Here is a 26,657-nt window from a genome sequence, read left to right as displayed (position 1 = left end):
TATCAGAATGGACTATATCAGGATGCAATTGTTATCAGAAAGGACTATATCTAAATCCAACATACTGTGGATCATTACATCCTGGAATATCCCCCAATGCCTATGTCTCACCAATATCCGACATATAGAGTTGGGGAAAGGAGTATAGTTAAAGGCACAAAACACTCTATCATGTGCCATTCTATCTCTGTCTTCAAAAAGACCCCTTTGCTCTGTCTGAGGGGATTGGCATAAACTGGATATGGCTGATAAGGAGCAGAGCCTTTCAAGAATGAAATTGAGGTTTTGTTGGCCCTCTGCTGTGACCCAGCAAAATCTTATATTTTAACAATTTATTAATAACATACGGTTACAATGTTTAGTTATATCTTTTCTATCCCTAACCCATATGATATTTTCAATCCCCCCTCCCTCCATTATTAGACTTACCCCGAAGTTATGTATTTAAATCCGAATATAAAGGTAACCCAAACCCATCAAAATACAATGTCTTTTTCTTCTCATTCATATTAAAAAATTGTCCAATGTCTTTTTACGTTCCACTCTAACTCTATATAGTGACCCAGCAAAATCTTGATTGTGTCAGTGAATTGTGTATTGAATTTCTTTATTCTGGTGAGAGCACGTCCCCTGACTCATGACTTTATGGCTTGTTTACAAAGTTGTATGTTACTATCGCCAGAGGCTCTACAAATAGAGAGTTTAGCTGCCAACATGTGGCTGTGGAAATTGCAGCTGACTTAGGGTGACCCCATGGGGTTTTCAAGGCAAGAGACATTCGGAGGTGGTTTGCCATTGCCTGCCTCCATGTCACAACCTGGTATTCTTTGAAGGTCTCCCATCCAAATACTAGCCAAGGCCAAAATCTGACAAAATCAATCTAGCCTGGCTGCCAACATATCCCTTTATATTTCTAGTCTTTTCCCTTGTTATTTCATGAAGTTGCATCATATAGTGGTATAAGTACAACCTTGGTGATATGAGTAGATTTTCACAGCCAACTCCATCCTCTTGTGAGGATCTCATTCCATCAGTTGTTAAGACTTTCTAGGAGAAGGCACCCTGTTTAACTTGCTCCAGAAGAGTCACTGTATTAGTCTGTTCCTAGTTTTTACGGTGTTTTTATGGAGCAAAAGTACTGAAACGTGTTGCCTGTCTAGCAGGACATGTATATTTAATTTTTAGTTTGAGCCATTGTGTAATTGTAAGACAACAATATCCAGCAAAGAATAAAAACTGGAAGTGAATATAATTTTCCCATTTTAGTAATGTTTGCCAAGTGGTAGAGATTCATATGTTAGATATGAACATTGGGTTTCTTGTGTGGGTCTCTGTTCTACCTTACAGAAATTTATTTATTTATTTAAATGGCCTGCGAAGGGTCATTCCACAGGTTAACACTGCATCAATGGGATTTCTAAGCCCCTGATGAAATATCCTCACAAAGGACAATAGCACAGATCCAACCCTGTCATGGGAGGGGAGGATGCCCTTTGCATGAGAGGAGTGTGGATCTTATTTTGCAAGCATTCCCATCTTCTCTCTCCCAAAACTATAAAGCTTAGAGAAATAGTCTCTCATCCAAGACAGAGCTTATTCAAAGAACAATAACAGACAATTAGAAGCAATCTCTCACAGACTGGCAGATTGTGTCAGAGACACACAAATGCACATAGACACAGATTTCAGGTGGGCAGTTATGTTGGCCTGAAGCAGCAGAACAAAGTTTGAGTTCAGTGGCACCTTTATGACCAACAAAGTTTTATTCAAGGTAGTGTGCTTGCACACGGAAGCTTATACCTTGAATATAACTTTGTTGGTCTTATACCACTGGACTCATGTTTTGCACATAGAGACAATGTAATTACCCAAAAGAGTTTAGGTGTCATGGACAAAATGAAAACTGGACTGCTAGAAATGAGTGGACCCTCTTATGAAGAAGGATTGACCTATGCAACTTTTGGTGGCCAATCTTTATACCCTGTTACAAACGAGTGTTCTATGGGGCAATTGTGTGTCAGAATGATCACACAAAATTATATGTTCTGTATGTACTGCAAGTCTCTGGTATGACGACAGGCTGTGCCCTCCTAGGGCTGTTATCAGGTCTTCAGAAACTGTATATTATTGTGTGTGGCTTTAGGATCCTCAGCTGAGATAAGCCTGCACTCCCTGCTGTCTAGCAGCTTGTGTTTGCAGATATGTTGTTTCTGGGAGAGACAGGCAGGCATTTGCTTCTTAGACAGAGAAGGCTTAGAGGCACTAAAATGGCTTGACTTTGGACAATAGGGAAAAGGCCTAGAAAATGCAGAGGAAAGCTCGGAAAATGTAGGATTGGTTTTCATTTATAACAGTTCATGATTATGTGATCCACTGCAGGTCTAACGAAATGTTTCTAGTTTGATAAGGAGATGCATTAGAATGGTCCGCTGCTGGTGATGCCATCATTGCTGCCATGACCACTAGAAAAGGGCTATTCACTGCTTTGTTCTGGTGGTTAAGATCCAAACTTGATGTTACATCTAACCTGAGCCCTGATCTGTGCACATGACATCAGGGCCCGATTTGGATCAGGACCAGGGCATGAGGAGAGGGAGGGGCTTCAATCATCCCTCCCTGTGCTACTTCCTCAGATTAAAATGACTGAGGGGGCTATTTGCCCCAATGCGAGGCTCCATATATACTGTTTAATGCATGTCAGATTGACCCCTGCATCATCCCATAAGATGATGTTCTTGGCCACATAAAAAAGGCATCTGCTGCAATAGTAAAAATAAGCAGAGACATCAGCAACAGGACATTTTCCTCTCCTACACATTCTTTCATTTATTAGTTTTTCACATTTTTCTCCAGTCTTTCTACCCCAAAGCCTCTGAGACAAATTAAAATAACAATAGAAACACTATTGGTATCAATATATTAATTGCAATAAAATATAACTATTGTTGCAACCAGTATTTGAAAAGTTAACTTTCATTAAAAAGGAATGTGTACATTGTCCCTAATGCAAGACTGCATGTGAATATACCTGACCTGTTTTTAATGCAACAAGTGAAAACCTAAATGAGTTTTTGAAAATCAAATGAAAGCCCCCTTCTTCTGTCCTCCACTTTATCCACACAATCTTGTGTGGTTGGTTAGACTGAGAGATTGTGATGGACCCAGGGTCACCCAGACAGCACTGTACTAATTTTTGTTGTGGTGCCATGCATAATGACTGCAGTTCTGATTTAAGTGGGAATCTGGTCATGAAAAACATGTGGCCAATGTCCTACTTACATTGGGCCTCATGGTTTCTTTGACAAGAATGTAATTTGCTAATAAACACCATGGAATAGTTTGAAAAGACCTTGTTTAACATGAATCTCTGAGGCAATTATTCTTCAGAGAGGGATGTTGTATTGTATAAAGTAATTTGTCAAAATTCCATCGCAGTATATAGCAAATCCTTTATTGGGATTTGAAAAAGACATTGCCTTCCACTAAGCTGTGGACAAAAAACTCCAAATTATTCCCAAAATGAGATTTTCTGTGGCAAACAGTATCACGAAGAAACCTCACTTCCAGTTCTCTGCATTTCTGTCAGATAAAGGGGGGAAATATAGAACAGACTTTCCTTATAGATGTTCTGATTAGAGCTTGTGGTAGACCTTTTGGCACACAGCATACAAGAATGGAGACTTAACTGTACAGACCTGAACAGAGTTACCCCCTTGTAAGCCCATTGCCTTCAGTAGATTTAGAAGGATGTAATAGTGTTTAACATTACACTATAACTTTACTAGTATAAGGTGGAGGAAGGATTACTTTTTGAAGATTTACAATAATAGAATGAATTAGAAGTTTTCATGCTCAGCAGCTTAGCTTTTATTAATATTTAGAATGAGGCAGTTCAAGCATTTCTGTTTTCTAGATTTCAGTCAGAAATGCATCCCAGCACATTAGCTGGGATATAGGAGTAGCTGGTTTGCAGTTCAACAAAGGGGAAAAATTCCTAATATGTAACAAAGTGCTAAGTGATTATATTCATTGTGAACTAATGACTATATGTGAAAAGCATCCCATGATCATAACTTGTTGTCAGCATTTCACAGAAAGTACAAGTGGTATTTGACAATTACTTATGTATTTTTTTTATATTATCAATTATACAGATGTTGGCAAATGATCACATCTCCACAATAATGAAAAAAGAAAACAAAAAACATATATCCTAGTACTTTGAAAGAACTGGTATTTAGTGAAAATGGTGCTACTGGCTAGTCAGAGAGAGAATTTTCCTATACCGCTGGCCATGTGACATAGCCAACAGTATAGGAAAATTCTCTCTCTGACTAGCCATTGCAAGGGCAGAATTGTCCTAAAGAAGCATTATGAATTAGCTAAAGATGCCTGTGAAGCAGGCGAAGGTGATGATAACAACACAAAGCATAATGCCCAAGGTCGGCTCATTGCCAGCTAATCATAAATGAGGGCTGGTTTATATGCTGTAGCTCCTTTAAACTGCTTCATTTTGGTGGCTGTAACCATGTGACATCTATGGCTCACCATGCCACTGGAAAGCTTTCTTCATGGCTATTTTTGGTGGTGCAATGAAAAATAGCTCAGTCTGCTGGTAAGCAGCTGTATATAAACAGTTCTGCACAATAGCAGCTGTCTTATGAAGTTATTTAAAGCACATATGTGGCAACAATGGCATAGAGCCTGGCTCTGCCTTACTTAATTATAATCTTAACATTTTGTAACTGATTGAACTGACACTAGATTTGCAGGATAAAATGCGAGGGATGAACTCTGAAGCTTGAAACGTTACTCATTTTTATAATAGTTAACATGTAAAAGAATATCATTCTGAGATTCAGAGTATAGGGTGGGATATAAATCCAATATCATCTTCTTCTAGTTTAAGAATATTTCTAGACTTCTGTCACAGGAGTGAGAGTTTTGTTGTGGATAGGGAGTGCCTTCCAAGGATCCCTTGAGCTTCACACATCACTCTTCTTCCATTCTGCCCACATCAGCCTCAGAGCAGGCAAGGGCCTTGACCATCTCTCACCACTGTTTCAAGAGCTTGATGGAGGAGGGCCTATAGCACCCTCCCTGTCCACGCCATGCAGCTCCCTCTTCAGTCAGGGTGTGCCCTGCTGTAAGGCCAAGTATCAAGTGTGAAGGCAGAGTGAATGGAAAATAGGGGTGTGCAGGTTTTTTTTTCTTGACCTGTGTTTTTCAGTTCAAGCCTGGAAAATTTGAGGGATTAAAAAAAAATCCCGGATCCCAGTACTAACTAGTATTTGGATCTGAGTTGTTTGGTTAAAAAAAAATCCTGAATCTTTTCAGGCTGAATAGACCTGAGAAGGAACCCTGGGAGGGGTTGGAGTAGCAGTAAAGCTGCAAAAAACAGCTAAATGACAGAGCAGATTGCTTCCCTATCAGCTGTTTTTCAGGCTTTTTACTGCATTTCCCTTTAAACATGGGCCATTTTTAACAATTTAAATAAAATACACTGCCGGGGGTCATCAAAAGGGGGGGAGGGTAGAGAAAATGTAATGTATATGTATTAATCTTTAATAACAATTGATGAGTGTGCTTACAATATATTACAGTACAATAAATGGTTTTATACAATAAAGGGACTGCAGCAGACAGCCTGGCAGACAACTGATCTGTGAGGAGCAGTCTCTGGGCTCAGCTGAGCGTTAGTCTGGCTTCCCATGTAGCCTCATTTAAACCAGGCTGTAGGAGACCTTCCTGCCAGCTCAGCTGATCCTTGGGCTGGCTTCTGCAGTCCCTTTAACTTTAACCAAATATTTTTATTAACCAAATACTACAACAGTTGACTAAATCTAGAACAGTTGTGGAAATGGGCAAGAATTAACACACGGGAAGAAAAACTCTTAACACAAAGAAGACAGGCAGAAACAATAGAATGTTGTGATTCAGCTTGACTGTTCTATATCATCTCCTGCTGATAGCAGCCTCTCTGCTGCTTAGCTTTTGAGAAAGAGAAACCTGTGAAGGGTTTTATAGGTGCTCGCTCAAGGCACTACATCCTTAACAGATAAAGGCTGAACTTTGCATGGAAGTTTGGTCAACATTCTTGGCACTACCACAGACAAGGCTTTGTTCCTGAAACGACCAGTTTGCATTAAAGTGACACACTTTGAAGCAGAGGAGACATATCATGTTGGAAGAATTACATTCCTTGAAACTAGGCACAGTTGTGAAATTACTGTATTTGTTAAAAAAGAAAAGAAAGCCTCTGTTTATTTTAACAAAGATCTGCAAATGCAAGCTCAGGTTGTGGAAATTCTGGACCAAACTAGACATGACAGTGTCCTCAGGTCTGACCTGTGAATCTCAACATTTTAAGCCTAACAAGACAATTTGATAAAGCTGCTGTGGCCCAATCACATCAGAGATGGATGAGACACTCTTGTTTCCCCTCTCTTGCCTTTTCAAGTGCTGAAACAGCCCCAGTGTGACTGTCTGCACTTGGAAAGATTCAGGGAAGAAAAACAAGAGCACCTCATTCCACTGCATTGCAGACCCAATCAAAACCAGTCTGTCATGGCATTTTAAATCATCTCATTAGGCATGAAAATGGCGATGACATCCACAGGCTTAATCCGGGGCACTGTCATGTCTTGTGTGGCCCGTCTAGAGTAGAGGAAGCAAAAGACACGATCAGGATTGGGTCAAGGAACATGACTGGAGGCAGTGGGTCTTACCAAGGAGGTACTAGAATCCAGAGCAAACAGCAGACTCAGATTTACAGGAAAAGGTGTATATGGTGAAGAGAACAAGAGATCTAAGTGACAAAGTTTCAGGGAAATGATGCTTTGCAAAGGAGATTTTCTTTGTTTCCTTTTCTCCAGGGGTGGCAAGTGAAACTGAAATCAGGTATTCTTATTAGCCACACTACAGAATGTACAGCTGAGGAGTGAGCCTTAACAGTGGCGAATAACATAGTCTCTTAGTTGTTGCCATCCAGAGTAATAGCTGTTCAGCTCTCAGGGACGTAGGAGCAATCAATCCAGGGAACCATAAAAGTTCTTACTTTTGCCATGTTTGAAACAGCCATGTTTGAAACTGGAGAAGCTATTTGATATGAAATGAGATGCAGAATCAGTCACTTAATACTTCTATCCTTGTGAGTGAAACTTTTCTAAGTTCTTAATAACAGAAGAATACAGTTCAAAAGAATTCCATCCTGCTAGTCACGATTAAATTAGCATAAAATTGACACAGTGGTTAAGACACATGCTAAAAAATAGAAAGTTTGGAACAGATTGTGTTGAGCAGTAATTTTAGACACAGCGCAATAGAGTTCTATTCTGAGTTACTTAAAATCCACTGATATTATTGTTCAGCTAATCCCAGCTTCTCCCCAAAGTATGATCTGGACAGAGGGGTGAATCCTCCTTTTCTGTTTCCAACAGTCTGGACTTCAAAGATGACTAACTATGGATTCAAGAAGAGTGCCCTCTCTCCAGATAGTCTTTCTGCCTGAAAAAAAAGATCTGGAAAGTTTCCAGTCTCCTGCAGTCTACAATTCTAGGGGAGTATTAGGGGGAGAGAAGCTCAAGCCCTATCTCCACTCTCATTTTCTTGCTAGCCAGGCAAATAGGCCTTATACTGGGGAAGGGATGAAAATATGAGTGACAGAGACAGATGGCAGAATTGAGGGAAAATACTATTGTTCTGGTGTCCTTTTTCTAAGAATTAGAGAACTGGGGCTATAGGAATAGAGGCAAGGAGATACATGTTGCTTCACCAGCAGAGATTAGGCAACACGTCTAAGTAGTTTACAATGTGCACCACTTTCTATGAGGCAAATTTTTCAGGATTGATGTATATTCATTAATCAGGCAGTGGAAGGGGGGGGGGGGGACACTTCTAGTTCTCTTATCAGTATCATTTCTTGTTAAAGTCCTATTGACAGAAAGCCTATCCCAAACAGAAATACTAACTTGTCTATGAATCCTCCAGGAAGAGCTTCTAGCGAGTGGAGCAAAGCTTCAGATCCCTTCAGATTAATATTGTATCTTTTGCATAGATCAGTAGACTTTTAAATCCTTGAGATACTTAGCAGGGGGATGTACTAACATTGATTGAGTTGAAGGGAGTATATCTCCATATTGAACATATGAAGCTGCCTTATACTGAATCAGACCCTTGGTCCATCAAAGTCAGTATTGTCTGCTCAGACTGGCAGCAGCTCTCCAGGGTCTCAAGCTGAGGTTTTTCACACCTATTTGCCTGGACCCTTTTTTGGAGATGCCAGGGACTGAACCTGGGACCTTCTGCTTACCAAGCAGATGCTCTACCACTGAGCCACCGTCCCTCCCCAGGAATATTCCAAACCATTAAAGGTTTGTGTATTAAGTCTGCCCTTCAGTTTGTCATCACCACTAAGAATGTTCTTGAAAGACTGTGGCAGCTTGCCTCCAACAAAGAGAGAGCAACTGACCTTACCTGGATAGCTTGTAAAATCCTCCATGATTTAGAGATAATCCAGAAAATCAAAACCTTGAATGCTTGTGAGTTCACCAGATGGAAGAATTCCCAGTTTCATCTTCCATTTTTTTCTGTCTTGGCATCACAATAGACACATAGGAATGACATCTGTCTCACAAAGCAAGCTCTGATCAAACCAAACCTGTAGTTTATGTTAGACGCCTGGACACAATAATGTCATGTGGTGACCCCTTTTGGGGAACTCTGTCCTGATTTCAACTTCTCTAGCTGTTTGTTTTTGTATTCCAGACTCAGATCTTGAATAGCTGAGAGTCTGCTTATCTGGGAGAATCCACATTGGTGGTTCATTCACAGGCAGCATCAATTCTACTTCAAAAACCAGAAGCCTTTAAGGATAGCAGGTGTCTCATTGTGTTTTCTGTATGGCTCAGGCAGCCAGGACTCATAAGGATTATCAGATCAACTTCAACTGGATGATGAGCCTGCCAGTCTAGTTCAGGGGTCTCATTTTAAGTCTGGGTATATTGGACAGTGCTTCTGCTGTGGAAAATAGTAACTTCTGGGGAACCAGGTAGCAGAGATATAAACTTCATAAAGGACACAGACAAACATAATTAAAGGGTTTTTTTTACTTAAAACATTAGCACTCCTGCAATATTTTGTTTATTTAACACTCTCTGATAACTGACACGTCTTGCTCTGAATTATTGCTTCAAAATCTGGAGACAATGTCTGTGCTGTAGCAGTCTTGAGTATACTGTTCAGATGTTGTTCAGGTGTGTATATATAAGTTGCAAACCTACTTTTATTTATTGATATTAATTACAGAAATCTCATTGTCAGTGCTTTAAGTCCAAGACCCAGAGGAAAACATGAGATGGCTGGGCATTGTGAGATTTGTACGTAGGTTGCTTCATGTGCTGGTCAAGAACATGTGAAGGCACCATGACAGAGACTAATAGTTAGTCTTCCCCAGAAAAATAACTAGTCTTCCCCACAGAAATAACTACAACTCCTATGAGGCAGTGCAAGAATATAAAGAGAGCAATATATAGTGGTGAGTATCAGCTTACTTATATGAGAAGCCTAGGTTAAACTCACCAGTCTACAAAAGAAATGTGCTGGGTGATCCTGGTCTGGACATACACTCTCAGCTTAATCCACCTCACTGGCTTGTTATTCTTCATCTAAATAGCTCACATTGCTTTCCTATTGAGAAAGACTGGCTCATGACGGTATGAATACAGAGAAAAGGGGGAGGCGAGCCACGTTGCACTCAAGAGGGCCGTGGCATAATGAGCTGACAAAGCCAAAGTTGCCACCCTCCAGGTGGGCCCTGCAGATCTTTCACTCCAGCTGGCAGAGTTCAGCTCCCCTGGAGAAATAGCTGCTTTGAAGGGTGGACTCAATGGTATTGTACCAAGCTGAGGCCCCTCCCCTTCCAAACCTCACCCTCTCCCAGATCCACCTCCAAAGTCTCCATGTATTTTCCAACACAGACCTGGTAACCCTGAAACAGACACTCTCCTCTCTCTGTAGCAAGGCAAAAAGCACATATCTTGAATAAAACTTCATTGGTCTTAAAGTGCTTTCTTTGTATCTCTCCCATGGGATCAAGAGAAATGGACAAAGGAAGCTCTGGCTCTTTCCCTCCTTCCCTAGGAGACAAGGAGGAGCCTCAGCCAATAGAAGGAAGAGTGGCTTAGCTCAGTAGCTCTGCTGTGCAATTGGGAGAGTCTGCCAAAGCAAGTTCTCCCTCCCCCCCTTTCCTCCCCAAGGGAGGAGTTTCAACCAATGGAGAAAATAGAGGCTTAGCTCTGTAGCTCCTGTGTGATTGAGCAAGCCTGGCAAAGCAAGCTGTGATGCAGAAGAAATCAAGAGAGGGAGAAGGAAGCATATGACAGTGAGTTGCTCGCAGCCCTGATAGGAGCCCTCTGGGGGCCTGATCTTTCCCACAGGCTGCATGTTTGACACCCCTGCACTAATCTTTCCTAGCTTTACTTCAGAATATCAAGGTGGTGATCCTGTTAATCCTATGGCATACAGGTGCTATTTTTTGAAATTTGTAGACTACAAGGAGTAACTGCCTGCAATGCAAACACCTCTGCAAGTGGGTCTCTTGTAGGGCAACAGCTGATTACATGATTTTACCTTCCACAATAAATTTGCCCTTCCTCATAAGCCAGGACCCCATACCTCTGCCCCCAGCATCTGACACTAAAAGCACCACACAGCAGAGTATAATTTAGAAGGTAATTTCAGATTAAGCACAGTACATTTTTGGGAGTCTGACTCAGGAAGCCTATTGAGGGAAATTGTTTTGACCTTATACTACCCTATTCTGTTATGTGTTAAGAATGTGTGTATTAGTACATTATAATTTCCAAATTAACTAGTTTGAAGAGTGAAAGTAATGTTAGTAACCTCTTTTATAGAAAGTTTTAGATCTTTTGGCTTCAGTATGTAACCTAGACATCTTCCTTTCTCAGTTTCATTTGCCTCAGTCATCTCTGAAGTTATGCTACTGAATGCACTAGAGAAGTTTTTGCCAGATGACTAGATTGTACTCCAGTGAAGAAAATAGATGGGAAATTCATCAGCTTAGAAACTGCAATTTCATTTTCTTTCTTGACCAAACTAAACAACCACAATAGCCAGTGCAAAATTATGTAAAATGCTTGTAGGTGGCAGAAACTGCAGGAAGGAAGTGTACTACAAAGAAAGGTGTTGTTCAATCTAACTGCTTGTTTGTTCTGTAAGTTTTAAAGTGATTCCCCTCCTTTCCTACCTCTAGTCTATGCAAGAGAAACTTTTGCAAGAAAAACTGACAGTTCAGAAGCTGAAAAGTGAACTTGAAGAAAAGGATAAGAGTATACAGCAGTTACGTAAGACTCTGCATGAGGTAAGTGTTTTGAAATCACAAGCAGACTTAATGCTTGTGATTTCTGACTCCATGATTTTTATGCATTGCAAAAATGAGTTCATGCTTTGGGACAGAGGGATGAGGGCAAACCAGTTTCATGTCATGTGACTGAGAACCAGCCCTTTACTTTTCAGGGGTATTATAATATAGGATAGGTGCTGCCTGTGGTTCCAACATATTTATGCACACATTGATATATGTACAGCTATTGCCAGGACCAGGACCATCTTTGACATCACCTTCTAGAAGCGGGAAAATGACACCTGGATTTAGTCATAGAACCTCAAATGAGCCATTATTGTCCACTGTTTATATATTTAAAACATTTATTAGCTGCCTTTCTACTTTGTGGGACTCAAGATCAGTGTTCCCTCTAAGCTGAGTTAGCATGAGCTAGCTCACAGATTTTTAGCCTCCAGCTCACACATTTTTGTCTTAGCTCAGGAAAAATGGCCCCAGAGCACACTAATTTATGCAGGAGTTCACAACTTTATTCCAATAGCTCACAAGGTGGAATTTTTGCTCACAAGACTTTGCAGCTTAGAGGGAACATTGCTCAAGATGCTTCCAATATGAATAAAATGACTATAAAACCCCAATAAACAATATGAACAACCAGGGCTTTTTTTGTAGAAAAAGCCCAGCAGGAACTCATTTGCATATTAGGCCACACAACCCTGACCCCACTATTGTTTCACATAGGTCTTTTTGTAGGAAAACCCCACCAGGGCCTCATTTGCATATTAGACCACACCCCCTGACACCAAGCCAGCCGGAACTGTGTTCCTGTGCGTTCCTGCTTTAAAAAAAAGAAAGAAAAAGAAAAGCCCTGTGGACAACTATAAAAACGTGTAAAAGGTCACAATTTACAAATTACAATTAGGACTGCAAATAAATAAAAACTAAACCAGTCATATGCAGTCGCAGATTAATGTTGTCAGTTTCCTTCTAAAGCGTGACAGTGAGGGAGCCAGGCACACTTCCCTGGGGAGATTGTTCCATAATCTTGGGGGTGCCACAGAAAAGACCATCTGTCATATGCTCATCAGACAAGCTTCTTTGATTGGTGGGATAGTCCAGGAGGGCACCTCCTCACAATCTTAATTTGTGAACAGGAACATATGGGAGAAAACATTCCTTCAGATACCCCAATCCCAAGCCATGTAGGCATTTAAAGGACAAAAACAATACCTTGAATTTGATTTAGGAGTGGATCAGTTGCCAATATAATTGCTGTAGTATTAGGTTCATATGCTTTTGGTAGCCAGCCCCAGTGAGCAGTCTAGCTACAGCATTCTGCAGTAGTTGCAGCTTTTGAGCACTCTTTAAGGGTAGCCCCAAGTAGAGCACATTGCAGTAGTCCTCTCAGGTTGTAATTAAGGCATGGCTAGATGCAACTGAGACAGGAACAGGCATAGCAGGTCCACCAGTCAAAGCTGGGCAAAAGAACTTCAAGCCATCATAACCATGCTGTGTCAATCAGCGCTCCCAAGTTGCAGTCTGATTTTCACCTCATCCAAGACCAGAGGGGTTGTAAATCCCTGGTCATATGAACACCACTTTCTTGGTGGCCAGTGCAAGGGATTATGGCACATGCAGCAACAACTCATATGCACACACAGACTGGAATCCAAAGATCTTCATACCCTTCACAACTTTGAGCTTGTGTTTCTCGAGCAGCGCCCCCCCCCCCCCCCATGGACATGACAAACTTTTTTTTAACTGAAGGAAGTTTATGATATAGCACAGAAGTCTGCTGTTTAGTTTAGTGGTTAAGTGGACAGACTCTAATTTAGAAGAATTGGATTTGATTCCCACTCCTGCACCTTCTGGTATGACCTTGGGTCAGTCATAACTCTCTCAGAGCTGCTCCTCTCAAGAGCAGTTCTGGAAGAGCTCTCTCATCCCCACCTACCTCACAGGGTGGGGAGAGTAATGGAAATGAGATTGTAAACTGCTCTGAGACCCCAGATGAAAGGCAGGTATAAATCCAATCTATTCTTTTTCTCTTCTTCCTCTGTTCAAAAGGGTGGAGAGGTGCTGCATACTTGCATTTGGTTTGATTAAAAGGTTTTGAAGAGTGATGGGATTTCTATAGTCATATCATACATGGAGTGAGTGCACTGTGGTTTTAGTTAGTATAATTATTCCTTATATTTGTATCAGAATGAGCCTAAATTATGGCTATGTTAACATTCAGTTTTGTTTTGGGTTTTTTTTAGGCCTACCACATTCTTATTGTTGAAGGTACTCAAGTTTTCAAAAAACTATTTATTAGCTTTTGAAATCTCCATATGGTACTGGGTCATGAGATCATGAATCCATGCACCTTCTTTGAATTCAGTATGTTGAGTTAGGGTTTCTTGTAAAAAAAATTGAGTTGTATTAGGAGCATATATTGTTCCTAATGTGATAAGAGTGTTGTCCATTAAGCCTTAAATGAATAAAAATCTACCTTTTGGATCTCGTAAGGTGTCCTGAATAGTAAATCTCACATTTCTGGATATCAGAATTGCCACTCCCTGTGATTTAGAAGATCCAAAGATGTCTTTCCAAAGCCTTGAGAGACACAGTCAGCACACCTTTGTTAAAGAAACCTTCTGCAGATAAGCAGCTATTAGCCAACTACAAACTTGTGTCAAATCTGCCTTTTCTAGGAAAAATTATTAAATAGGTTGTGGTGGAACAGCTCCAGGTTTACTTGAATGACAGATGTGCCTATGAGTTTTAAAATCAAACTTTAGGCTTGGATTTAGGAGAGACTGCTTTGCATCCCCTGCTACTTTTATTACCTCTATCAGCAATTTTTGACACCATGAACTATATCATACTGCAGAAATGCCTAGAGGAGGTAAGTGTAGGTAGTATGAAAATAGTTTAGGTCCTTTAACAAGGGTGATAGTGAGAGGTGCAGAATCAGATCCATGGGATATGCACTGGGGAATCTTCCAAGAATCCCAATAGATTATTTCTGCATCCTGTTGATGTTACAGACTTGGGCTCTGACTATTTGGTGAAAGGTGGGGTTTATTAATAAATAAATCACTGCTTTACAAATTGAAACAGCTACAACTAGTGCAGAATGCTGCAGCTAGACTGCTTGTTGAGGCCAGCTACCAAGAGGATTTCTCTGATCCCCTAATGAACAGTAAATGATATGTACTGTTAATAATATATCACAATCAATTGTTCACTATAATTCATTGTTTGGGATTTTGTGTACTGGAATATCTGCCGACATAAGAGTTTGTGGAGTGGTCTTGAAATGGTTTACCTCATTCCTCTATGGTCAGGGACACAGAGGGTGGTGCTAGGAGAGAAGGTTTTGTCCCGACACCCCCTGGTATGCTGGGTTGCTCAAGGGGCAATCCTCTCTCCAATGTTATTTAATATCTATAATCACACCCTTCCCCAGCTGGTGCAGAGTTTTGGGTTGGGTTGTCATCTGTACACTCATGACACCCAGCTGTATATGCTGATGAACAGCCAACTGAATACTGACCAGATACCACCTCGTCTATTTTGACCAAAGGGCTAGAGGCCATAGCTGAGTGGTTGAAGCAGAGCTGGCTGAAGCGGAATCCTTCAAAGACAGAAGTTCTGTGGCTGGGCAGAGGGTACTGGATTGGGGTGCTAACTCCTGGATCTTCTTCGTGGTCTCTGCAGTCCCACATATGGGTTATCCGCCAGGATCGGGCCCACCTCGGAGAATTCAAAGCAATCCTTAAGCATTAATTTTGGCGTGCCTTTCCCCTCGTCCCGGGAGGAGGCACCGTCTGCGCATGCCTAGACGAGGGGGAGGCGCCCAACCCACTCAGTTTCTTCTTTACCGCCGTCCAGAGAACACCTACCTCGCTGATCTCCCCATTTCATTGCAGTCCTTTTGATCTCTACCTTCTTCCGACTATCTTCACGTCCTTCCCTCCTCTTCATTCTCCATCTGGTATCGTTAAAAAAAAAAAAAGATCTTTCTTTATCTTTCACTTTTTGTCCCCCTCTCCCCCCCCCCCCTGTCCGGGCGGATGGAAGGGAAGGAAAAAATAACTTTCAAAAGGTGCGTTCGCTGTGCTGCGAAAATCCAGTCCACCGACGGACATTCTCTCTGCCTTTTTTGCCTGGGTGAGGCACACCGAACAGACTCTTGTGTGCACTGCAGCCAGTTCGGCAAACAAGCTAAGAAAAACCGCGCGGCGAGACTCAAAAGCCATTTGCTAGAGTCATCACTACGCCCAGTAATGCCGCATGCATCGGGTTCGCAGACCTCTCCGCCTTCCCTAACTCAAACGGGAATGGTTCAACCGGTTGCTTCCGTGGCTCAGGATCCCAGTAAGCATAAATCCGGCAAACACCTGAAGAAGTCTGTCGAATCTAAAAAACGGCACCGTGTCGAATCGACCTCGAGAGACCCCTCGGATCGGAAGTCTCCCAAGAAGCCGAAGACGCATAAGGCTCCTGACTCGGCCTCGACAACCAGACCTCCGACGCCTCACCCGACTACAACCATGACGACCTCGATTCAAACTACTCCGACTTCAAAGTCGACCTCGACCCCGGCCATTACGCCACTGGAAATTGTCCGCATCAGCTCCAGATCACCGTCGGTGCACGAGTCGCTCCCTGATCAGATCCTAGATACCAAGTCTCCGGTTTCTACTAAAAGCCAGCGCCTTAACATCTTAGACGCTCACTCCTTTCAGGAAGTCTCCAATCCTCAGCAGACAATTATGACTCCGTTACTGACCAGAGCACCTTCGACTCCGAGAGAACCCTCCCTGCACCTTCGAGAAAGAAGATCCAGGAGCCGTCGCAGAGACCGATACTATTATTACACTCCTTCGAGGTCGAGGTCACCATCTCCTCGTCGGTACCGTAGATACCATAGGTTGCCCTCTCCCGGCCTCTACAGACATTGCACCCGAGAACGCTCTCGGTCCCGTGAAGACTCTAGACTCCGAGAAGCGGCGTATTATCGAGATCGAACTCGTGAGGATATCTGCCCCCGCTATCGTGATGCCTCTCCGCGTCGTCAACACTCTTATCACGACCACCAACGGTACCGTGAATATGTCTCACTACCAAGACAACTTTCTCCAGCTGCTTCTATGGCTGTCAAACCCGACAAACAACGGACTTTTCTCTCTGCACCAGAACAAGTCATCAAGACCCCAGAAGTCGCTACCCTTGACGATTCGGAAGCAGAGCAATCCACATCCTCTCATTCCTCAGCTTCTGACCTTCATTCTCCGGCATCAGATATAGCCAAGCCGGCTGACCTTTCTCCTTCTGAGGGACCTAAGTCCTATTTAGGCTTGTTATCTAATATGGCTAACTCCCTCAACGTGAAGCTAACTACAGACGTGCCTAGGGTCTCAGACGTAGTCTACGACCTAGTACATGCAGACTTCCCAGTGGGATCATCATTTCCTATGCTTCCAGTACATCTGGAGACATTGAAAGAAGCCTGGGACAAACCTGCCTCTGTACCACCAACATCTAAGAGGGTTGAAGCACTGTATAAAGTACATGCTCCCGAATCTAAGTTTCTTTTCAATCATCCTGCCCCCAACTCTATGATTGTCCATTCGTCATCTAAATCCAAACAAACGAGACATCCTGTTCCTCCCGAAAGGGAGGGCAAGAAACTTGACACCATCGGGAGAAAAATATATTCCCTCACCACTGCCACTTCTGAAATCCATAACTATATGGCATATTTCTCCGCGTATGCATACAACCTCACGACTCAACTAAATTCTCTAGTTTCGGCACTCCCTGACGATGCACGGAAGCAAGCTACCCATGCTCTAGAGTTAGCAAGCAGCAGATAAACACCGCTCGTCACGCAGCTCAGTGCTCCTCTAGAACCCTAGCATTGGCAATCACCCTACGTAAGCATGCTTGGCTCAGGTCTTCTTCTCTGCAACCGGACATCAAGTTCAAAATCGAGGATCTGCCATTTGACGGACAGGGCCTGTTCAATGCCACAACTGATGATATCCTCACCAGTGTAGATGACAGCAGGAAAAGGGCCAAGAGACTAGGAGTTACTCAGCCACTGTCATCTACCTTGAAGCAAAGAACTTGGAAACCTAACTACTATAAGAGCTCCAGATCTCCCCATCAGAGTGAGCCTTGGAGGCGTAAGCCTCCCCAGACAAAACAGCCCTTCCAACAGAGGGCACGCACCCAAACCACAAAGAAGACAATGCGACCAACAAACAGTCTCTTTGACTCTCTTACTCCTCTCCAACAGCCCCAACATCGCACAGACATCAGACTGCAGCCGTTCTACCACAACTGGGAGTCTATAACTTCAGATTCTTGGGTCCTCACAATCATTCAAAACGCATCGAGTTCAGTTCGACCCCAAGACACCACAGGTTCATAGTTACACCTCCGTCCACCCCCCCCTGCTCCTAGAAGTAGCAACCTTGCTGGACAAGGGAGCTATAGAGCCGGTTCCTCCTCAGTTTCACCACACAGGATTCTACTCCCGCTACTTCCTAGTGCCGAAGAGAGACGGTGGGCTGCGCCCTATACTAGATCTCAGGAAACTCAACCTCCATATCTGTTACAAAAAATTTCGGATGGTCACACTTCAATCCATCCTCCCTCTCATTCCAGAACAAGCCTGGATGGCATCGATAGATCTACAGGATGCCTACTTTCACCTCACTATCAACCATCACCACAGGAGGTTCCTCAGATTCGCCATAGGAAACCAACACTTTCAATTTCGCGCTCTTCCCTTCAGGCTTTCAACAGCGCCGAGGGTATTCACAAAGTGCATGGCGGTGGTAGTAGCAATTCTGAGACAACAACAAATCTCAATTTTCCCGTACATAGACGACTGGCTGGTCGTCGCCCATTCCAAAGAACAGCTCCAGGCCGATGTCTCTGCTACCCTTTCCCTCTTAACCACCCTGGGTCTCCAAGTCAACACCGCAAAATCCAACTTGACCCCCACTCAATCCATACAGTTCATCGGGGCTCGTCTCTCTACTGTTACATGCAAAGCATATCTGCCAACAGACAGAGTGCTACACATCAAATCCCTAGCCAAGGAGATAATTGCACATCGCTCTCAGACAGCCCTCACCTTTCAAAAGATGCTGGGACTGATGGCGGCCACTACTTCCGTCCTCCTATTTGCCAAGCTCCCCATGCGTCCTCTCCAGCTGTGGTTTGTACGTACATTTCGCCCCCAACGTCAGCACCAGCTCACTGTACTAACCATGCCAGCTCACATCATTCCTTCTCTGTCATGGTGGACAATCGACCATCACCTACTGAAGGGAATGTCCTTTTCTCAGACTCCCCCCTCTGTGATTGTCACCACCGATGCTTCCAAGTGGGGATGGGGAGCCCACTTAGGAGAACTCACTGTACAAGGCAAGTGGACAGATTACGAAAAATCTCTCCACATCAATTGTCTAGAGTTACTGGCAGTTCACAGGGTGCTGCGATCTTTCCTTCCGTCCCTTCAGAACAAACATATTCAGGCCACATCAGACAACATAGCGACTGTCTTCTACATAAACCGACAAGGAGGCACAGCCTCCACCAGATTGTGCAAACGGGCCTTGGCCCTTTGGCACTGGAGCATTGCCCACAGCATCTTCCTTTCTGCAGTGCATCTACCCGGAGTCCAGAACATACAGGCGGATGCTCTGAGTCGACACTCTGTCAACGACCACGAGTGGACCATCAACAGTCGATACCTTCTTCCTCTGTTCCTGAAGTTCGATACACCGGAGATAGATGCATTTGCATCACCGGACAATGCACAATGTCCCCGCTTTTACATGCGAGGCCCTCCGTCCTCACTGTCGGCAGGGGATGCCTTTCTACAAACTTGGAACGGACCACTACACTACATGTTCCCGCCAATACCACTCATAACGAGAGTATTGCAGAAGATTATGGCAGACAACACCAACTGCATTCTAGTGACCCCATGGTGGCCCCACCAACCATGGTTCACCACTCTCCTCCTTCTATCGAAAGGCGCATTTCACCAATTTCCTCAAACACAGGACCTACTCTCCCAACAGGGCGGCAAAGTCCTACATCACAACCCTACTCTCCTCCATCTTACGGCATGGAGAATCAGTTCATAACGTTCTCACCGGAAGTCCGACATATTTTACTCAATTCTAGAAAACCTGCCACTAGGAAATCATACTCCTTCAAATGGAAGCGCTTTTCTCAATACGCAACTCAGCACAGATTCAAACCCGAATTAGCTAATATTAACCAAATTCTGACTTACACTCTGACTCTCTCCAACGCTGGACTCTCCTACTCTTCTCTTAAGGTCCATCTAGCGACTATTTCTGCCTACCACCCGCACATCGAGGGCTCCACCGTATTTTCGCACTCAGCGACTAAGGCTTTCTTGAAGGGTATCCTTCACCTTCATCCTCCAATCCGTACAATTCAGCCTGCTTGGAGCCTATCGTTGGTCTTGAGTCAGTTAATGAAGGCGCCCTTTGAGCCCATGGCCTCCATTCCTTTACACCTTCTGACGTGGAAAACTGCCCTACTAGTAGCCCTTACTACCGGTAGACGAGCCAGTGACATTTGTGCCTTCAGGGCCGATCCACCATACACGGTTTTCCACCACAACAAGGTAGTACTGCGTCCTGATCCCGCATTCCTGCCTAAGGTAGTATCACCCTTTCATCTGGGAAAGCCTTCCATCTTGCCGGCGTTCTTTCAGCATCCCACAGATGCAGGACAACGTACCCTGCATAACTTAGATGTACGCAGAGCCTTGGCCTTCTACATAGAAAGAACTAAACAATTCCGCAAGGACAATAGACTTTTCCTAACCTATGCAACCCATAATCAGGGTGCTAAGATCTCAACTCAGAGATTCTCGAAGTGGATTGTATCCACTATTGCACTATGCTATGAACTGGCAAAGCAGCCCATACCTGAGCACTTGCGAGCTCACTCCACCAGAGCCGTCGCAACCTCAACAGCCTTCTGCAAGGGCATCCCAATGGAGGACATCTGCGCTGCAGCAGTTTGATCGTCCCCATCTACATTCGCCTCGCACTACGCTCTTGACGTCCGTGCCCGGCGTGATACCTCCTTTGGACAGGCTGTGCTGAGATCGATCTTTGATTGATGCCATCTATTGTGAGTACAAATTTATTCTCTTGAATAATTAACAATATCTACATTCACAGGTCCAGCACCCGCCTCCTGACAAATAGCTTGCCAGTCACCCATATGTGGGACTGCACAGAGACCACGAAGAAGATGGACAGGTTTCTTACCTGTAACTGATGATCTTCGAGTGGTCATCTGTGCAGTCACACATGCCCGCCCAGCCTTCCCCGCTGCTGGATATCATATTAATGCACTTACCACACCTCTACGGCGGCGGGAAGAAACTGAGTGGGTTGGGCGCCTCCCCCTCGTCTAGGCATGCGCAGACGGTGCCTCCTCCCCAGGACGAGGGGAAAGGCGCGCCAAAATTAACGCTTAAGGATTGCTTTGAATTCTCCGAGGTGGGCCCAATCCTGGCGGATAACCCATATGTGTGACTGCACAGATGACCACTCGAAGATCATCAGCTACAGGTAAGAAACCTGTCCTTCTTGATGGTGCATGTCTAACCCCCAGTGCCAGCCACCAAAAGTTTGGATGTGTACCTTGATGCCTCTTTTTCTATAGAGACCCAGGTCACAAATGTTGCCAGACTGGTGTTTCTCCAGCTCTGCCATATCAGGCAACTGGCCCCTTTCCTGTCCCACCCTGACTTAGCCACAGTAATCCATAAATGCTCACCTCCAGGCTAGACTACTGTAACGCACTCTATGCAGGGCTGCTCTTGAGACTGACCCGGAAATTACAGCTTGTCCAGAATGCAGCAATGTGAGTCCTTTCTGGGACCCCATCAACAGCCCATATTCAGACAGTGCTTCACCAGCTGCACTAGCTCCAAGTTGAGTGCCAGGTTCAAGGTTTTGGTACTAACCTTCAAAGCCCTAAACAGTCTGGGACCAGTGTATCTTCAGGACCATCTATCCCTATATATCCCCCCCAAAGGGCATAATGCTCAGGAGATAAGAACCTCCTGGTAACCCCTGGCCTGAAGGATATCCAGCTGTCCTCAGCCAGAGCCATGGCCTCAACACAGCAAGTTTAGTGTAGTGGTTATGAACGGCAGACTCTAATTTGGAGAGCCAAGTTTGACTCCCCACTCCTCCACATGCAGCCATCTGGGTGACTTTGTGTCAGTCACAGTTCTCAGAGCTGTTAAGAGGGTGTCTGTTGTGGGAAGAGGAAGGGAAGGAGATTGTAAGCCACTTTGAGACTCCAAGTGAAGGGCGGGGTATAAATCTTCTACTTCTCTCCCCCCCTTCCCCGGCAGCCTGGTGAAACTCTCTACCTAATGACATCTGGGCCTTGTGGAATCTAATGCAGTTTCTTAGGGCCTGTAAGACAGAGATGTTCTGCCAGGGCTATGGTTGAGAATAGCAATGTTCTGCCATCAAGCCCTGCCTCCTTGTCTCCTCCCTTCTAGAGAAGGATATGGAATATTTAGTGCCATCTGATTAGTTTCATTATTGTTGTTTTTACTGTTTTAATTGTGTTTATAACTTGTTGACTACTCTGAGCTCCAAATTGGGGGGGAAGGCAAGTATATAAATTTAATAAATAATATTTGAGTAATTTTCTGGAAATATGAAATGTATGATAAGGTGAACATAAGATTTTTTGTGCTGGATTTATAACCAAACCCACACAGTCTAGCATTATGTTTCAAGGAATAGACAGCCAGATGTCTTTGGAAGCTGTGAAGCAGGACATTATGGTGATGGCTGTTGTTGTTCCCTAGTGCCTAGTTCTCAGAGGTGTGCTGCCTATGAACAGAGGGATTTTATTTAGCTACTTTGGCTAACACCTTTTGATATATCTGTATAAAGTTTTTTCCAATAAAATGAATAACACAAGTGAATAAAATGATGAATTTTTCCTGTTTTTGTCTTTTTAATGAAGAACCAAAGATTTATGGACGAAAATGCCTCTTTGAGAGAACAGATTCATCAAATGGAGCAGTCCAGACAGCCAGTGACTGAGAAACTGCCTGTGGCTGACCAGTTGTTCAAGGAAATGTCTCACTGTTTGTTTGACTTGAAAGCACTTTGCAGTATTCTTACCCACAGAGCTCAGGGCAAGGAGCCTAACCTATCTTTACTGCTGGGAATCAGATGTAAGTGCTATTAATAAGATTAATACTGCATTTTCTTTTGATATTAAGATGCCATGATCTGTACAATTAAATTCCATGGGTTTCATGAGGAGTGAGAAAGGAAGATAAATAAAAGAGGCAGCAGACTGACTTATGATTTCTAGTTATTTAAAAGACAAAATAGACATTTTCCAGTTTGACATGTAGTCCCTCAGGAGTTGTTCTCAGATTTCCTTCTTACATGCCTAAGTCTAGAACTTGTTACACCACCAACAAAACAACTAGAAGATGTCCATGTACAATTATAGGCAAGTGTGAGAAATAGTGTGAAGTAGTAGTTAGCGTGTCAAACAAAGATGAGATCATGCAGGTTCAAATTCTAACTCTGCCATAGAAGCTTGCTGAGTAACTCTGAACCAGTCAGATGCACTCAACTAGTCAGATGCACTCAACCTACCTCATAGGGTTGTTGGGAGGATAAAATGAAGAAGAAGAAGAGAATGATTTAAGCTGTTTTGGGTCTCCATTGAAGAGAAACAGATATACATTAATGCTATCAAGTTGCAACCAGTTTATGGTGATCCTAGCAAAGGGCTTTCAAGGAAAGTGAGAAGTAGAGGTGATTGGCCATTGCAGTCTTCTGCAGAGTGTTGAGGAGAGAGGTGGGGTATAAATGAAGTAAAAACAAGTAAGAAGGATGGTGGTATTTTGAGCATTTTTCCTAATCTAAACTGTAAATATCATGGCTTGGATCTCAGATTTCCATAGGCGCAAGAAGGGTGGATTTTTGTTGGTTTCCCTCCCATGGGAGACTTCTCCCCATCTATTCTTGGGATCCTCTCATCACCCAGGAACAGAATTTGAGGGGTTGGGATTGGACTGTCATGGGAAGGATGAAATAGCAGGAGGGGAACCTTGTTGGCAGAAATCTTGGTGGGATCCAAGCACATGTGATACAGAGAAAGTATGCCATGAGATCAGGCAGTACTTCAACTTTTGCATGAGCTTCCTCCCCAATTCTAGTTTTCCTATTACTAGAAGAAACAGGGATATGGCATCATTGCAGATCATTTAAGTGTCCAGCAGTTAGTGTTCTCCACCTGTGCACCTTTCCCAAAACCTGATCTACACATTCATGTCCACAAATGCAGTCTTATTATTTTCCTCTCAATATTGCATTACAACTTAAGCAAAGGAGGCAACTGAATCTGTACTAGATGGGACAAATGGTTGTAAGTTCCATTGTTTTAGGCCCGCTTATCAGTTTACTCTTTAAAGATGCAAGCTATATGAAAAAAATAACTGAATTTCCTATGTGCTTATAGGAAACCATGAGCTCAGATCTTTGTATCTGCCTCAAAAGAGAAAACTAGTGTACAGGCACAACTATATTCATATATTTCTTCACTATTCCAATTATGGGTGTGTGTTTTAAGAGAGAATTGGCTTACATATTGAAAAAAACTAATTTGCAAAATAGCTCTTAGAAGCCCTCCTGTTAAATTAGGTACATTGAAGCTTTTTGGCAGCCTAACTTGTATATTAAGAATTACTTACTGGCAAAGTTGAAAATAATTTCTAGGGTTGTGTGGATTGGAAAGAAGCTGGCTTTTAAAAATGTAAGAGCATACTAAGAAAAGGCACTAACAAAGTCAGCATAAAGTTGACCTTTTGGGCAGGAAAATGAATTTCTCTATGTTCTAGATTACATTTTATGTTCCATTTTTCCTTTTATTGTTATAGGAAGGTACATTTTTCATATCTTTGTGATTCCTTTAAAATTCCAGCACTGTAATGAGAAGCACCCTCAAACTCTTCAAGGTCTCTAGGTCTGATGAAGTGGTGTAGACATTACCCAAAAGCAACATGTATCACATTTATAACAAGCACAGACAGAGAAATGCATCTACTGTTTGTTTAACCAAACATCACTTCCTGAAGAATCCATCCTTCCACTGAATGTTTGGCTTTCTGAAATAAGCTTGACAAAGCTCCGTCTCTACCTCACCAGATTTTTTTTTAAAAAAAATTTTTTGGCCTAGAATAGATTTTTTTTTTTTGGCCTAGAATATTCGGTGCAAGATCAGGTGTATAGTGTACTTATAATTTGCATGAAGATGAATATAGTAAATTCCAGCTCTGTTTTGTTTCATTTTTCACAGCAATGAGCTGCTCAGCAGAAGATGAAAACTATCACAGCACAGAAAGCCTCTCAAAGAAACTCTCAGAGGTCTGTCAGCTACGAAAGGATATTGATGAGTTGAGGACTATAATATCAGATTGCTACGCTCAGGACATGGGAGAAAATTGCATCACACAGTGATAAAAGGGTTGTCCTCACAGCAACAGTGACTAAGTTATTAAATGCTGCTCTGGTGGTAGTTCCTTGTATTTCTGTTATGGAGCCATACTGGAAGACGCACTCTTTGTAGCAGGTCAAAGGATTTCAAATGGCTGCTCATGCAGATGAAGCAGTTGAAGAATATGGTACGTGCTAAGAGAAATTTGATTTCTTCAAAACTACTGAATGTAGGTCCAAGCTGTGAAGAATGTGCTACTATGGATTGAAATACAGGATTTTGTTTCTTTTCTCATGGCCCATAAAAATAACTGTCTGTATTGTGTTCTAGAGTCAAAACATATGTCCAGAAGAGAGCACTAATTACTGCTGTATTATTTCCCCCAATCTAGTAATAGCATGGAAGATGAGATAAGCTCTGAGAATCTTACTGTGGAAAATAGTTTAAAACTCCTGACTACCTGTGGGCATTAAATCTGTGAACAGTAATATGGATGCTCCTACAAAGAATTGTGTACTTTGGGCAGGCACTGAAATAGTTTTGGCATGATAAATCCAAGTAGCCTACTTCTTGACATCTCAGTTTGGTAAGAGCTGCTCCCCACCCCCCACCACCACAACAGTTAATTGTCATTGATATCAGTATTTTTCTCTTGCACAAAGCAGAAAAGAACCACCCACATTTAGGCTAAGCATGAGTTATTCTTAAAATTAACCGCCATACTATTAGCCTTTTTGAGCTGTATTAGAGTTTGATAAATACTGCTTTGAGAGGTGAATACATAAAGACTAGGAAAGATTTTTTTAAAAAGCACAAACCGCTGAAGGTTAGGAGAACATTGCATCTTGTCAGTTGTTCTGCATTTCAGGGATCTTGAGGGACTCATTCTGACTTCTGAACAGATTAAAAATCTAGAAAGAAATGTTTTCTGTCCACAAGAACTGAAAGCAGCAGTTCCAGCTAGAGAGATGCCTAGGAATGCTCCAGTTCTGACAAATGGTTGACCAAAAGCCACTTTGTGACCTGGACATTGTGCTGATTTATTTTGCTGCACTGAAGCAAATACATTCTGTCAAGCTACGCTTGCTGTCACTTTATTCTGTGATAATCAAATTAAGTACAGAAATGGAACACTTTCTTTTAGAAGAGAGAGAGAGGAAAATAAGGTGCATTTGGCTTATTTTTATTTCAACTAAACCCAGTGTTCACAAAGCTTGAGACTGGTCTTGATAGTGGTCATTGCTCAGAGAGAATTAAGAGTTTGTACTGATTGAATTGCCATTTTCTGTTTCTTGTGTTGATCTCTCCATAAGCCATTTTTATAAGACTATCAACTTTGATTTTGATTTTTTTCAAATGTTGTGTGAGTTATGTTTAAATACTGGGTGTATATTACCATAATTAATTTTAAAACAAATGTTGGTCATTTTTTTTCCCAAAAGTATAACAAGATTTATTTATTTAAATAGGTGTTCCTTGTTATACTGTTCTGGCTTTTGTTTGTGGAAGTTTATTTTAACCACTGTTCAGTGTTTTCAGGTGCAGATTTGTAAGTATTAGATTGAAGCACCTTTGTAAGTATTAGACTGAAGGAACTTGAAGGAACAGTGTTCTATAATGTTCAGTGAACTAACAGCCAAAACTTCAAGGTACTACAGCTTCAGTCCTAAATACAGTCACTAGGATGCAAGGCCAGCTTAAATCTGTGCAAGTGCAACTGAATAGCACAGAAATTTAGTATTGGACT

The 26,657-nt window shown here is 42.7% G+C and overlaps 1 protein-coding gene across 2 annotated transcripts in view; it reads left to right on the top strand.

Annotated features, from left to right (window-relative positions):
- CEP85L (centrosomal protein 85 like) overlaps positions 1-26,380 on the top strand; it is a 185,272-nt gene extending 158,892 nt beyond the window's left edge. For both annotated transcript variants that reach the window (XM_060238619.1, XM_060238626.1), the window contains exons 11-13: positions 11,273-11,380; positions 22,418-22,631; positions 24,773-26,380. In XM_060238619.1, the coding sequence (XP_060094602.1) occupies positions 11,273-11,380; positions 22,418-22,631; positions 24,773-24,933 (483 nt within the window). In that variant the 3' untranslated portion in view covers positions 24,934-26,380. The remainder of the gene's footprint in view (positions 1-11,272; positions 11,381-22,417; positions 22,632-24,772) is intronic.
- Positions 26,381-26,657: the final 277 nt, after the last annotated feature.

Source organism: Heteronotia binoei, chromosome 1, assembly GCF_032191835.1.
Source record: "Heteronotia binoei isolate CCM8104 ecotype False Entrance Well chromosome 1, APGP_CSIRO_Hbin_v1, whole genome shotgun sequence".
NCBI lineage: Eukaryota > Metazoa > Chordata > Lepidosauria > Squamata > Gekkonidae > Heteronotia > Heteronotia binoei.
The sequence above is the reverse complement of the archived record's forward strand: the minus strand, read 5'-3'. Positions and strand labels throughout refer to the sequence as shown.